Here is a 14,291-nt window from a genome sequence, read left to right on the forward strand (position 1 = left end):
GAAGAATTGGGGCCTGGGTTGGTTTCCCCTCTCCTATAAAGCATCCTTTTTCTCTTTCTCTCCTCGGCTTTTACGGTTTGCAGGAATGAAAGCAAATTTGACTGGGTTGTCTAGCTTTCCCGACACCCCCTCCCCAAACTGCCTAGCTTATTTCATGCTTGCTGAGTTTAATTTCATACATAGCCTCCGTTTCTTCAGAAGGTGGGAGAATGGGCCGGCTGCCTTGTCAGTTTCATTTAGGGTCTCAAGTTAAAAGGGGGCCCACCTCCTCATCCCTTTCCACCCGCCTCCCTCTGTCTTCTTCCAGGATGGATCCGGCCGGTGTGTGTGTGTGTGTGTGTGTGTGTGTGTGTGTGTGTGTGTGTTGCTGTGTCAATAGTGGGTGTGTGATAAAGTGCACAGCAAGGCTGTTTCTCCCATCCCAACCTCTCACAATACTGGAGGTTTGCGTTTTCTGAAATTGGCAGGACGGTAGATTCCAAACACAGGAGGAATGGAGAGTGCTTCAGTCTCAGTGGCGCTTAATTTATTTATGGGATTTGCAGGTTCTGGCGGACACCAGCTGAGACGCCTTTCAGAAGGGATCAGGGAAAGGCGTATGAAGAGGAAAGGGGCCTGTCAACACCTCTTTATCCCTAGAGCATCCTTGTTCAGAGGCATTGTACCCTCTGGCTGCCAGGTGGGGTGGAGGCAATCCACAGGGGGCGGACTGTCCCCTTCCTGGGATCATAAGCCCATCGCAAGCTTCCCTCTATGTCCAGCTTCTTTGGGTGTCCATGGGGCTGTGAGGGAAGGAGAAAAACTTTATCCACTTTCTCTGTGCCATGTGTAATTTTATACTCTTCTATCGTGCAACTTCTTACCATTTTCTCTAAACTAAAAAGTTGGAAGGGTCCCCAAGGGTCATCTAGTCCAACCCCCTGCAACGCAGGAATCTCAAGTATTGCGTCCGTGACAGGCAATCCAACCTCTGTTAAAAAACTTCCAAGGAAGGAGAGTCTGCAGCTACCCGAGGGAGACTGTTCCCATACCCTCCAACATTTCTCCAAATAAAATAGGGACGTCTCATTCCATAATGATAATTTTACTATTTATACCCCACACATCTTATTGGGTTGCCCCAGCCACTTTGGGCAGCTTCCAACATATATAAGAACATATTAAAACATTTTTAAAAACCCTTCCCTATACAGGATTGCCTTCAGATGGCTCGGCGGTCAGATAACTCCATTTGTTGTTGTTGTTTCGTTGTTTAGTCGTGTCCGACTCTTCGTGACCCCATGGACCAGAGCACGCCAGGCACTCCTGTCTTCCACTGCCTCACACAGTTTGGTCAGACTCATTTTGGTAGCTTCGAGAACACTGTCCAACCATCTTGTCCTCTGCCGTCCCCTTCTCCTAGTGCCCTCAATCTTTCCCAACATCAGGGTCTTTTCCAAGGATTCTTCTCTTCTCATGAGGTGGCCAAAGTATTGGAGCCTCAGCTTCAGGATCTGTCCTTCCAGTGAGCACTCAGGGCTGATTTCCTTCAGAATGGATAGGTTGGATCTTCTTGCAGTCCATGGGACTCTCAAGAGTCTCCTCCAGCACCACAATTCAAAAGCATCAATTCTTTGGCGATCAGCCTTCTTTATGGTCCAGCTCTCACTTCCATACATCACTACAATAATAATAATAATAATAATAATAATAATAATAATAATAATAATAATAATATATTTATACCCCGCCCATCTGGCCGGGCTCCCCCAGCCACTCTGGGCAGCTTCCAACAAAACAGAAATTCTAAAATACAGAAATCCATCAAACATTAAAATACAGAAATCCATCAAACATTAAAACCTTCCCTAAACAGGTCTGCCTTGAGATGCCTTCTAAAGGTCTGGTAATTGTTGTTCTCTTTGACCTCTAGTGGGAGGGCATTCTACTGGGAAAACCATAGCTTTAACTATACGGACCTTTGTCGGCAAGGTGATGTCTCTGCTTTTTAAGATGCTGTCTAGGTTTGTCATTGCTTTTCTCCCAAGAAGCAGGCGTCTTTTAATTTCGTGGCTGTAAATGGTGCTAAATCAAAAAGGAAACAAAACATCTCTGAACAGTTTACATTAAAAAGCAACAACCCAGTCCATAGACAGTAGTCCATTTCTGGTTTTCCCCCCTAAGCTTTTTTCATCACAGCAGCCTAACTTCGGGAAGTTGCGGATAGGGAGATGCCCTTTCAATGTTGCTACAGTTGAACGATGGGGATCCAGAAATTCTTGGCAATCTACTTTTAAAAAACACCCATTACCTGCCAACAGGGGGTAACCTTTCCTGTTGTATTTGATGAAGGAGACTCTAATCCCCACAGAGAAAAACTGCTTTTGTTATTCTTCATGAAGTCACAGATGAAGATAGGAAGTTCAAGCTGCTTAACATGGAGTTAGGAAGCTGGTCTGTCTGAGTCAGGATCGTCTGCTGTGACTAATAACCTGCTGCCTTGCATCCCAAGTCCCCAGTTTGGATGGCTTTTTTATAATAGCATTTTATTCTTTATCCATCTTTAAAGTTGCACTTGTTACTCAACTGTTATATTCCAGTTCAACAAAACTAGCGGCTCCCCGCTCAACCAATGTCGATATTTATAACCCAAATTACATACAAGCTTCCGTCTTACCTAATTTCATCCTCTTTAACATGTTTCTTAATATATTCTGCTATTTTCTTACACTTCAAAGCCTGCTGTGGTCTTCACATAGGGGAAATAACTTTTTATATAGGCTAGAAAAGGTTTGAGGGTGTTTTCTCTCCTCCTTCCATTTCTGTGCATAGAGAACCCTTGCTGCTGTAGCCACAAACATAAATACCATTGAGGCTTTTTAGTTTGGATGGCTTGGAAGGAAAATTCCATATATTGGTGGAGGATCAGACCATGCTCTCCCTTGACGCCCAGACATAGGATGTCTCTGGCTGCCAGCTGTTGGGAATTGCAAAGGGGGAGAGTTGCTCTTGTGTTCAAATCCTGCTTTGGTTGGTTTCCCATCGAGGCATCTGGTTGGCCACTGTGAGAACAGGATGCTGGACTAGGTGGGCCCTTGGCCTCATCCTGCAAGCTCTTAAGTTTTTACCTGGAGATGGATGGGGTTGAACTAGGTCCATTCTGCTCTACTACTGAGCTATTCCCAGGGTACCTGCTGGCTCACATCAACCCCCGTGTAAAATCCCCATGCCATGATTGCACCAAGCGATGAAAAAAATATATACAGTAGAGGGAAGCAGGCCTGTGTAGCAAAGGTGTGCGTCTTTAACATGTTTTCTACCAGTAAATTCTGATTTTGCACACATTTGAGAGCAATCCCCGCTTATTCCAGGTAGACATGTGTAGAGGGCTCACGGCTTTTGGAAAGTAAATTAGAAACAAAACAATAAAGGTGGTGACGACGATGGGATCAGAGGCGAGTTTCGAACCGGGGTGTTCCTGAGCTTCCGAACTCATCCCCTGTTCTAAACGAAGGAGTGATCCAGGCTTTCAGCTCCATGGTTTTCCCAGCCTTCAATCCTTGGCTTCGTTTAAGGCCTCTGGCCCAGAGAGGCTCGTTGGCCGCAGCTTCAAGGCTCTGCTAGCAGCGAATGACAGCCAGAGAAGCTCACGGATGCCCTCCAGCCATCGCCCGAGGCACTGAAGATTCGGAGCCAGGTGGAAATGGGAGAAGCAGCCCCAGGAGCCAGGACTCTCACACCCCTGTCGCCCCAAGGAAGGAAGGAAACCGCGAATTAGTAAAATGGACAAAATGACTTCACCAGATGCACGTGAGAGGTGGAAGCAGGAGAACACTCGTGCATTTGTAACACTCCTGTATTCACGAGGATCCCTTGTGTCTCGGCAGAAATGCGCCACTTTGCTCTCTCTGCTGCATTTGGTACATTTTCCAACAGCCTGTCCTCTTCATTCTCTTTGGTTGAAGATATACCAGGTCCTCATCTGCACCACACATTTAAAACCACTACCGTACCCCTTTAAATAGTCCTGGCTTTCCCCCCAAAGGATACTGGGATTTGTAGTTTAACGGTGTTGTGAGTTATTAAGGACAGATGCTGGAAACCTCAGGAAGGAGAGTTGCTCTTGTGCTTGGATCCTGCTTGCGGGTTTCCCACAGGCAATCTGGTCGGCCAGGGGCCTGATCCAGCATCCAGGCTCTTCTCATGCTCCTGTGTGATTTGCAGGCTCTCAAGGAGGCGTCTACCAGCGGCAGCTGCTGAAAGCCTTGATGGAGAATTATACCCCGCTGGAAAGGCCGGTGGGGGATGACGCACAGCCCATAACCGTCCACTTCACCCTGAGCCTCATGCAGATCATGGATGTGGTAAGATCCTGAGCCTGGACAGGCTTATATGGAAACAATGCACATTGAATATTTCACTTTCCCCTTCCCCTCCCCTGTCCATCTTGGGGTTTTAGTGGGACCTGTACATTATGCACTAGGGATCTTTTCCTCCTTATTTGCCATCTGAAGTTCCTTAATGCCTCACTCCTGAGCCTTTAACATTTTCCACTCCGCCCCCCCTTTTTTTGCAGGATGAGAAAAACCAAGTTTTGACCACCAATGTCTGGCTGCAGATGGTAAGGTCATGGCTTACGGGGGGGAGCAGGGGTGACCACAAGGCAGAGAAACCAGATGTACCTGTTGTACTGCAGCATCAACTGCATTGTATCAGTGGCTCTTCTTCTGATCTTAGCAGCTTACCTCTTGCAAAGCTCACTTTGCTTGCTACTTTTATTTGTTTGTCGCAGCTGAGCTCTTGCAAAGCTTACCTTGCTTCCCCCCAAGTAGTGGTAACTATTGCAATGCATTGTGTTGCTTCAGATGAAGCTTACCTGGGGTCAGAGAACAAATGGGCCCTTAAATATTGGCAACTTTGCCTTAAACAACAACAACACCCTAACCCTATCCCTAACTTAACTTAACTAAACATTGGCAGGGTCCCTTGAACGCTGCTTTTTCTCACCCCTCAGTACTGGTACGACCATTACTTGCAGTGGAATGAATCGGAATACCCTGGCGTGAAGACTCTGCGGTTCGCAGCTAACCAGGTCTGGAAGCCCGACATCCTTTTGTACAACAGGTGGGAGAAGCTTGTAGCTGGCATATTTTGTGGTGTTCCCAGGGACCCAGGTGGCGCTGTGGGTTAAAGCACTGAGCCTAGGGCTTGCTGATCAGAAGGTCGGCGGTTCGAATCCCTGTGACGGGGTGAGCTCCCATTGCTCGGTCCCAGCTCCTGCCCACCTAGCAGTTCAAAAGCACGTCAAAATGCAAGTAGATAAATAGGAACCGCTACAGCGGGAAGGTAAACGGCGTTTCCATGTGCTGCTCTGGTTCGCCAGAAGCGGCTTTGTCATGCTGGCCACATGACCTGGAAACTATACGCCAGCTCCCTCGGCCAATAATGTGAGATGAGCGCCGCTACCCCAGTCGGCCACAACTGGACCTAATGGTCAGGGGACCCTTTACCACCTTCTTCTTCTTCTTCCTATTATTATTATTTCTATATTGCTATATATTTCAGAGTCGGTCACGACTGGACCTAATGGTCAGGGGTCCCTTTACCTTTACCTTTACCTGGGTGGGTAATAAGTTGGGCTGGGGGGGGGCTACAAGAGGCAGGTGGCCAAGTCAACCAGTGGTCAAGGAACTCGGCAAGGCAGCTGGACTACAGCTCTGACCATCGCTGGCCATTGGCTGGGCTTGCTAGGGCTGCTGGGAGTTGCAGTTCAGCGTTTGGAGAGCACCACATTGGCGACCCCTGAGCTAGAGAATGAAACCTTTGCAAGGCTTTGTAAGGAGCAATCTCTTTTTGGAGCGCTCCCACCAATACAAACCTCCCTGGACTCACAGGTGTTCCTCTGGATGCCCCCTTTTGAGGGAGGTCCAGAGGGTGGCACCAAGGGGCAGGGCCTTTCTGGTGTTGGCTCCAGCCTTGCAGAATACTCTCCCCAATGAAACCCACCTGGTACCAACAACAGCATCCTTTGGGCACCTGCTTAAAACGTATCTCCTCCTCCTGGATTAGGGTTGTTTCTGCTGTCTTCAGATGGTGGGTTTTGCGTCGCTAAAGTGTCTGCTTTACAGGCTTTCATTGTAAACACATTGTTCTCCCCCCTCTCCCCTAGTATTTATACTTCTATATTTTGTAAGGCTCTCAGAGACTTGTTATGTGCCGGGCGATGAATCAATGTAACAGAGAACAACAACAACATAACAAATGTCTTGTACCAATGGCTGCAGGCTTAAATGCTGTTGGGGGTTCATCCCAGCCTTTTCCCCTTGAGCTGAAGACAGATTTTCTCCAGGCAGACAGTGGCGGCTGGCGCCTTAGGGCAAATGGGGCGCTGCCCCACCAACCTGCCTGCCTATCTTATTACATCTGGCCCAAGGGGGTGGTCCTGCTCTGTCACCTTCCCCCTCCTCCTTAGCCTCAGTCTTGCCACTTGCAGGGACAAAACTAGAATGCATTGGCTCCACCTGCCATTGTCTCTCTGGCGCCACCTACTGATGGGTTCCCGGCCTTCCGCCCCATCAGTCTCAACGGTCACCAGTTTATATCCCTGGAAGGAGAGGAAGAGAATTTCATTCCTCAAGAGCAGGGGTAGGCAAACCTTTTCAGCAGGGGGCCGGTCCACTGTCCCTCAGACCTTGTGCGGGGCCAGACTATATTTTGAAGGGGGTAAAAATGAACGAATTCCTATGCCCCACAAATAACCCAGAGATGCCTTTTAAATAATAGGACACATTCTACTCATGTAAAAACACGCTGATTCCCAGACCATCCGCGGGCCGGATTGAGAAGGTGATTGGGCCGGATCCGGCCCTCAGGCCCTGATGGTCAGTTGAAGCAACCGGAAAGAAATCTGATTTAACATGCTTAACATAGAAAATTGAAGATGATCTCTAGATGGTAGTTGACGCCAAGTAAACTAGCAAAAATGTATGTCAGGTACATGCTGGAAATGTAAAGGAAATGTAAAAATGTGAAGGTACATTTTATCATATGTTGTTGGACGTGTACAGTAGTAGCTAAGGGGTTTGGGGCAATGATATATTAAAGAACAAAATCTGATTTCACCGAGCTTCTTCCTTCAATGCCCCTCCCCTTCTCCCCCCCCCAGTGCCAATGAAGAATTTGACTCAACGTTCCACACCAACATCTTGGTCAACTCCAGCGGCTACTGCCAGTGGCTCCCCCCAGGTGAGAGGCGTAGGGAGAGATCCAGAGGCCGTTTCGGTGTCACATAGCGGGAAGGTGGTGCCTTTTGCCAAAGGCAAGGTGGTTCTTTTAAAATGAGATTCGGAAGTAATACAAAAGACAAGTGAGTGAGAAGATTAAAGATTTTATTCTAAACATCAAGCAATATATACATACCAAGCAAGCACTTCAACCTGTCACTTGCAAGCCCTCAACAAGCGGCAAAGTGACTCCCCCAGGTAGCCTCAGTTTGCGGCTGATCAGTCCATGCAGGAGCTTCAAAGAAACTCTTCCCACAACCATCCAATTTATAGATAGCTAGCCCGTATGGCTTGCCCAACTGGCTGCCTGCAGATCATTTCAGGGCTGGATTTGGGTTTGATGAGGCCCTCAGCTCCTGAAGGTAATGGGGCCCTTTCTATGTCCAGCTGTCCTTTGTCAACAACAAATTGTCACAGTTTTTTGTGTTGAATATATCCTCTATGGTAATTTATGGACCTAATAGGTATCTAAAGCCATTTGCACATAACAAAATATGCATTTCATCAAAGTAGCGTACTTTTCTGTGTATAAGACTTATGGTTTTTTTACTCTAAAATAATGTTCAAAATCTGGGCTCGTCTTATACATGGATAGTATCTCCCCCCATTTTCTTAAATCGGAGTCCCCCCCAAATAGTCTTATACATGGGGGCATCTTATAGATGGAAAAACAAGGTATGTCACCGATGACAACAGTTATGTTAAATTAGAGCTCCCCCTGGCGGCAGCTTCTAAAAAGCAGCTTTTTTTGTAGCTGGTCAAAACCAGCATAATGATCAAAAGTCCTTGTTTCAGCCTGTCTTTCCCCTTGCATTTTGGCTGTGTATATAATTTCGGTTCGTAACAACAACAACAACAACAACAACAACAACAACAACAACACACCTTGGTGTGGCTCATTTGGCCCATTCCCCCTGCCCCAGGCATCTTGAAAAGCACGTGTCGAATCGACGTCCGCTGGTTCCCCTTTGACACCCAGAAGTGCGACCTGAAGTTTGGCTCCTGGACGTACGATGGCTGGCTGCTCGACCTGCGCATGCTGGAGACGGACACCTCTGGCTACGTTGCCAATGGCGAGTGGGACCTCATGGGTAAGTGGCAACCTCGAGCAAACCCAGCTTAAAGGTCCTAGCCCTCATGAGGCTGGGTTTATTATTATTTTAAACAATAGGGCTCCTGCCGCTAGGGATGGGGGAAGGAATTCAGCTTTGTTCTCATTTAAAGGCTAACCTGCCTCGTTCACGCTTTTTGAAAAACAGTGCAAACTGGAACGCAGCTCTCCTTCTGAATCTGCACTTAGCAGGGCAGTTTTACAGCCAAGTCGGGAGTACAAAATTGCATCTGCCTGGGTAACATGTGCACATAAATGCATATATATGAAGCCCGGTGCAAAGGAAGTCCTGGGCCTTGCAGACTTGAGTAAAGGAGAGGGGCGTCATTTGGGACAGATTTCTTAGACTGGCGTGACAAAATCAAACTTGTGAAAATTCCCTGTAAAGGGTACCAGAGGCCAACTGACCTCATCCTGTACACACAGATCTCTGGAATGCCGTTAGACCATATACTGTTGCTCAGCAGGGGGGAGAAATTCAACTGAGTTCTCATTTAAACCCAAACTGACCAAATCCACGTTTTCCAAGCCAATAGATGAATTAAACAAAGTCACCCTCCCAAATTCACTCATCTCCAAATTTTGCAATGCACTTCTCCAGCCGAGCGATATTTATGAAAGTGCATATACTGTGGCGAAGCGTACATAAAAACGCATATAAAGTGCAAAAAAAAGTAAGGAAATTGCTTTGCAAAAAATGGTGTGCAGCAGGACTTTTTAAAATGCAAGTTTGCAAACTGATGTGGGCATGTGGAGGAGAACTGAACCTCAGGCTGGGGGCAAAAAAAACAACCCCATGAGAAACAGGAAGGAACTGAAACGGATTGATTCTCTGGCGTACGCTGACTCCCTCTGCCTCCTCACTTGCTATAGGTGTGCCTGGCAGTCAGAACAAAGTTTTCTACGAATGCTGCCGGGAGCCCTACCTGGACGTCACCTTCGCGGTCACCATGCGGCGCCGAACACTTTATTACGCCCTCAACATGCTGGTCCCTTGCCTCCTCCTCTCAGCCATGACCTTCCTGGTCTTCCTCCTGCCAGCTGATTCCGGAGAGAAGATCTCCCTGGGTAAGCAGAACAATCCAAGCCGAACAATTACGCAAACTATTGCCTGTGTGCCCCCCCTCCCATTTCCACTACCTAGCACAGGGGTCAGAAAACGTTTTCAGCAGGGGGCCGGTCCACTGTCCCTCAGACCTTGTGGGGGGCCAGGCTATATTTTGGGGGGGAAATAAGTGAACGAATTCCTATGCCCCACAAATAACCCCGAGATGCATTTTAAATAAAAGGACACATTCTACTCATGTAAAAACACGCTGATTCCCGGACCGTCCGCAGGCCAGATTGAGAAGGCGATTGGGCCGGATCCGGCCCCCGGGCCTTAGTTTGCCTACTCATGACCTAGCAGAAGCCCTGGCATTTGAAGCCCTTCGTAAATACGGTATTATCTGAGTGGATTCCCACAACAGCCCTATGAGGAAGTTTGGTGTTTGTTGCACCCATGTTGCAGAAGGAAGGAATGAGGCAGAGGAGTGTTGTCAAGGCAGCTGAGCCTCCTGGCAGATTTTCCTTGGGTTGTTGTTGTTGTTTTGCCTCTCTCACTTAGACACTCCTCCAAACCCAGTGGAATAACAGCCTGTGTCCCCCCCCCCAACAGGCATCACCGTTCTCCTCTCGCTCACTGTCTTCATGCTGCTCGTGGCGGAGGTCATGCCGGCCACCTCCGACTCCATTCCGCTCATAGGTATGTACGGGAGGGAGATCTGGAGACGGGTTGGTCTGCCCAGCGGTGGGCAGTGCTTAATTTTGCCCTGTGCTCTCTGCTCCTAAATGTGATGCAGATGGGCTGCCATGCACACACTTTGTACAGGTTTAGAGATCATAGAATCGTCGAACTGTAGGGTTGGAAGGGGCCATGAGGGCTGAGCCTACCCCCCTGCAATGCAAAAAACCTGATCCCTGGGGTATACTGCTCCTGTACCTGGAAGTTCCATTTAAGCCTCACATCTGTCAATACACCTGTCCCTCCATGGCATAGCTGTCAAGTTCTCCCTTTTTTAAAAGGGAAATTCCCTTATGCTGAATAGGCTTCCTCGTGAGAAAAGGGAAAACTTGACAGCTATGCTCCATGGACTTATTCATTCTTAGTTGCGTTCCAGCAGAAGGCAGGCAAATGTTATAGAAACAATAATTAGGATATCGCTGCTAGGTAGGGATGAACAAACCTGTCAATTCCAGTTTCTCATTTTCCAGTTTTCAGCTTGCTGCTGTGTCGCTTTTCGTTTTTAAAAAGCAAGCACAAAATTTCATGATTGTTTCACTGCACATCTTCGAATATACACAATTTTGCAGGCAAATTCCCCCAATGCAATGCATTTTTGTATGCTGTTCTCAGGAAAATATATTTATTTTCCTGCAACTTTCCCCTGTAACATATGCATTTTCGTACACGTTTTGGTTGGAAAAAGTTTCGGAGAGTTTGTTGCTTAGCATTTTTATTCAGGAAGTGTGAATCAGGCAGTGTGTGAGCCTGCAAGACCTGCCCACCCTTCCTGCCATGCCCTGATGTGCACTTAAGAATCCTCCGAGCCCTTTCTCCCCACTTCTAGGACAATACTTTGCCAGTACGATGGGCATGGTGAGCCTCTCTGTGGTCGCGACAGTCTTTGTGCTCCAGTACCATCACCACGACCCGGACGGCGGCTGCATGCCAAGATGGGTGAGCGCTTTTAAAAATCCCCTTTCAGAATCGCTGCCTTGTTTATCACTAGGATCCCACCATAAACATTGTCATGGCTTCCCCCAGAGAATCATGGGAGCTGTAGTTTGTGACGGGTGCTGAGATTGGTTGCTAGGAGACCCTATACCTCTCACAGAGCTACAATTCCAAGAGGGGTTAAGCATCCACCCCTCTTTTTCACGTATGTAACAACAGTGGCTAGGATACTCTATGCACAAAAATGGGAGAAAGATCCCACCAAAGAATGGATAAGTGAGGCGATGGATTATGTAGAACTGGCCAAGTTAACAGCCAGATTAAGAGAATCTAGCGATGATTGCTTTGTGGAAGGCCGGAAACACTTTTTGGGCTATTTAACTCGCGATGAACTCACGAGCAGGATTTGAAATATGAGCAACAGGAAGAATTGGAGAATGCAGTATGGATGGGATGGTATAAAACAGCGTTTCTCAACCGCTGTTCCGCAGCACACTAGTGTGCCGCGAGACGCTGGCTGGTGTGCGGCGACGTGCGGCGACGAGAAGGGCGATTTGCTTTGTCAGGTGCCTTCACTAACCCGCCGGAAAGGAAGCCGGCCGGGTCACGATGTGGGGCGAGCGCAGCTCTCAACAGCCACCACCACGGGAGGGTGGTTTTAGACAAACTTAAAGAAGCTGGCTGGATGAGCTCAACCTGAAACTTGCTGAGCAAAGGATTGTGCTGGCAGAGAAATCAGCGGCTTGTGAAGCCTTATTACAGGAGATTGCAACCAACACAGCAATTGGCAAGTGTTTCTTACAGTCATAATTATATAGTCAATATAGGGCGGCACAGAGTTAATTTTTTTAACTTTTTAAATGGTGGTGTGCCTCGTGATTTTTTTCATAGAACAAGTGTGCCTTGGCCCAAAAAAGGTTGAGAAACACTGGTATAAAAGAGAAAAGGTTTTGTGCAGCAGAAGGGGAGAAATAAAACACCATGGAATATGGGATGGGAAGCTGGAAAAAGATAAATGTCTTACGTATGGAAGCGTGCATGTCAATTTTTTGAAAATTTAATAACAATTTATTACAAAAAATGAAACTGCCCATCCCTCTTTCCAGGGAATTCTGGGAATTGTAGCTCATAATACCAACTCACAGCACCATTAACAAAGGACAGTTCCCATAATTCTTTGTGAGAAGCCAAAATGGCACCATAGTGCTTCAGATGTATGGTGGGAACTTGGCCTAAGAACATTCATTGGCCTCAGTTCAGGGGTTTCCGCGGTGTTGCTGACCTTCACCTGATGAGCCGCTCCCTCTGCCCTTCCCTTGTGGACCCTCCCTCATGTAATAAATGACGTCCCCGTTTCCCCTCGCCCGTAAACTCGGTTCCCTCTCCCTTACCGGCTTGCTCTTTCCACGCAGGTGCAGGTGGTGGTGTTGCAGTGGGGGGCCTGGCTGCTGCGCATGCGCCAACCCGGGGAGGACCCGGTGGGGCGCCCGCACTGCGCCCCCAGCCTGTTGAGCTGCAGCTCGGACAGCAGCAACGGCAGCGGCACACCAACCCGGCAGGCCCGGCTCCCCATGGCGCTGGCCAACGGCAACCAAGCCTACCCCGGAGCGCTGCTCCCGGCCAAGCCCCCCGACGTGCCGCGCCCTTTTCTCCCATCCCCAGAGCTGCCGGCCTCCACACCTGAGGAACTGCTTGCCGCGCCCGAGCTGGGCCACATCCTGGAGGAACTGCACTACGTGGCTCAGTGTTTCCGGGGCCGCGACGCCGCTCAGGCCGCCTGCAGCCAGTGGAAGTTTGCGGCGGCTGTCCTGGACCGGCTGTGCCTGGTCACCTTTGCCCTCGTCCACATCGTCTGCTCCATCGGGATCCTCATGGCCGCGCCCAACTTCCCCGAGGCCATCACAAAGGACTTCCTGTGATATTAGGCCCGCAAAATGGCAGGTTTCCCTGATGCCTAGATTTTGGCGTCCTCCCCTAGAGGCAGGACAGGTCTTTCCAATGTGGCTTCCCTCCTTAGCGGCATGATGTTGTTAGAGGCTTCCTGCGAGGAGAATCTGGGCAGGGATTGTTGAGGACAACCGGCCTTGCCGGCCAGGACCTCTGATCCACTTGTGAACACTGTCCTGCAGAGTTCTGTATGCTCATCTGGAGGACCAAACGGACACCGTACCGACACTCCTGTCCCGCATGCCAAGTCCGTAACACTCGCCCAGGAGGATTTCAGATCCAAACTGCCTCTAGAATTTACTACTCATTGTTTTTTTGAGAGGGGCTGCCGCCTATTTGACCCTCAGCATCATGGATGTCAAGGTGGCCTTGTTCTCCGCCCCGCCCCGTCGCTGCCGCACGCAGCACCATTTCCCTTCTGCTGCAGTTTCTCTTCCGCCAAAGAATACATTATCTGTCTCGCTGTCCGCTGTGGTGAAATTACATAATCCATGTAATTAATTATCCTGGCGTTATGTTACCCTCAGACCCGTGCATTTCGGTGAAAATGAAACACAGAGCAAATGGTGTGTTAATCAGTCTTATGTCGTTTACAGACGAATAGCAACAGCAGTGGCAAATACAGATTGCATTTGCTGTCTTTATTTCCCTTCCACGCTTGAGACGACCAAGGGAACATGGGCCATTTCCCACTCCATAGTTCTGGAACGTCTAAATTAGTTTCGAACCCTGACCTGGTTTATAAACCCTGGAAGAGGTTTTCATGGAGACCCTTTTATAGCAAAGGAAACTACCGTAAATTGATTCACATGTTTTTGTGTGTACACATTCTGCGATGGATCGTGGCCAGGGATTCAAGCCCTGCCCCAGCACGGTCACTCTCTCTGCCTCAGTTTTCCTAGGCTGTAAAATGGGAACATGCCAAGCTACCCTTTTGCCGGGGTCTGCTATGAAGTCAAAGGATGTAATGAAGTTTATGAAAGCATTTTTGCAACTGATGAGGTTCAGATTCACTGAATGTGGGAGTGTTTTTATTGTGTCATACAGTACCAATCTTCGTGCTTCGAAAGGCAATGCTGTGAACATTCACATGTTCGTGGTTTTGTGTATGTTAACAAGACATTGCTAAATGTGGTGCCAAAAGGAAGAGGCGGTATCGGGGTATCTCTCCATTTTGATGGTTTGTTTGTGATCTTTCTGACCCCCCCCCCCCCAACCCGGTATAGTGTGTTACCATTTATGGTGGCATATATAT

The 14,291-nt window shown here is 48.4% G+C and overlaps 1 protein-coding gene across 1 annotated transcript; it reads left to right on the forward strand.

Moving 5' to 3' along the window:
• The first annotated feature begins 4,560 nt into the window (after positions 1-4,560).
• LOC118075945 (neuronal acetylcholine receptor subunit alpha-7-like) lies at positions 4,561-14,073 on the forward strand. Its single transcript, XM_035098374.2, has 8 exons — positions 4,561-4,600; positions 4,994-5,103; positions 7,145-7,224; positions 8,186-8,353; positions 9,247-9,441; positions 10,031-10,117; positions 10,983-11,092; positions 12,502-14,073. The coding sequence occupies exons 1-8, from the start codon at positions 4,598-4,600 to the stop codon at positions 13,006-13,008; spliced, it is 1,260 nt and encodes a 419-aa protein (XP_034954265.2). The 5' UTR covers positions 4,561-4,597; the 3' UTR covers positions 13,009-14,073.
• The last annotated feature ends 218 nt before the right edge of the window (positions 14,074-14,291 follow it).

Source organism: Zootoca vivipara, chromosome 17, assembly GCF_963506605.1.
Source record: "Zootoca vivipara chromosome 17, rZooViv1.1, whole genome shotgun sequence".
Taxonomy (NCBI): domain Eukaryota; kingdom Metazoa; phylum Chordata; class Lepidosauria; order Squamata; family Lacertidae; genus Zootoca; species Zootoca vivipara.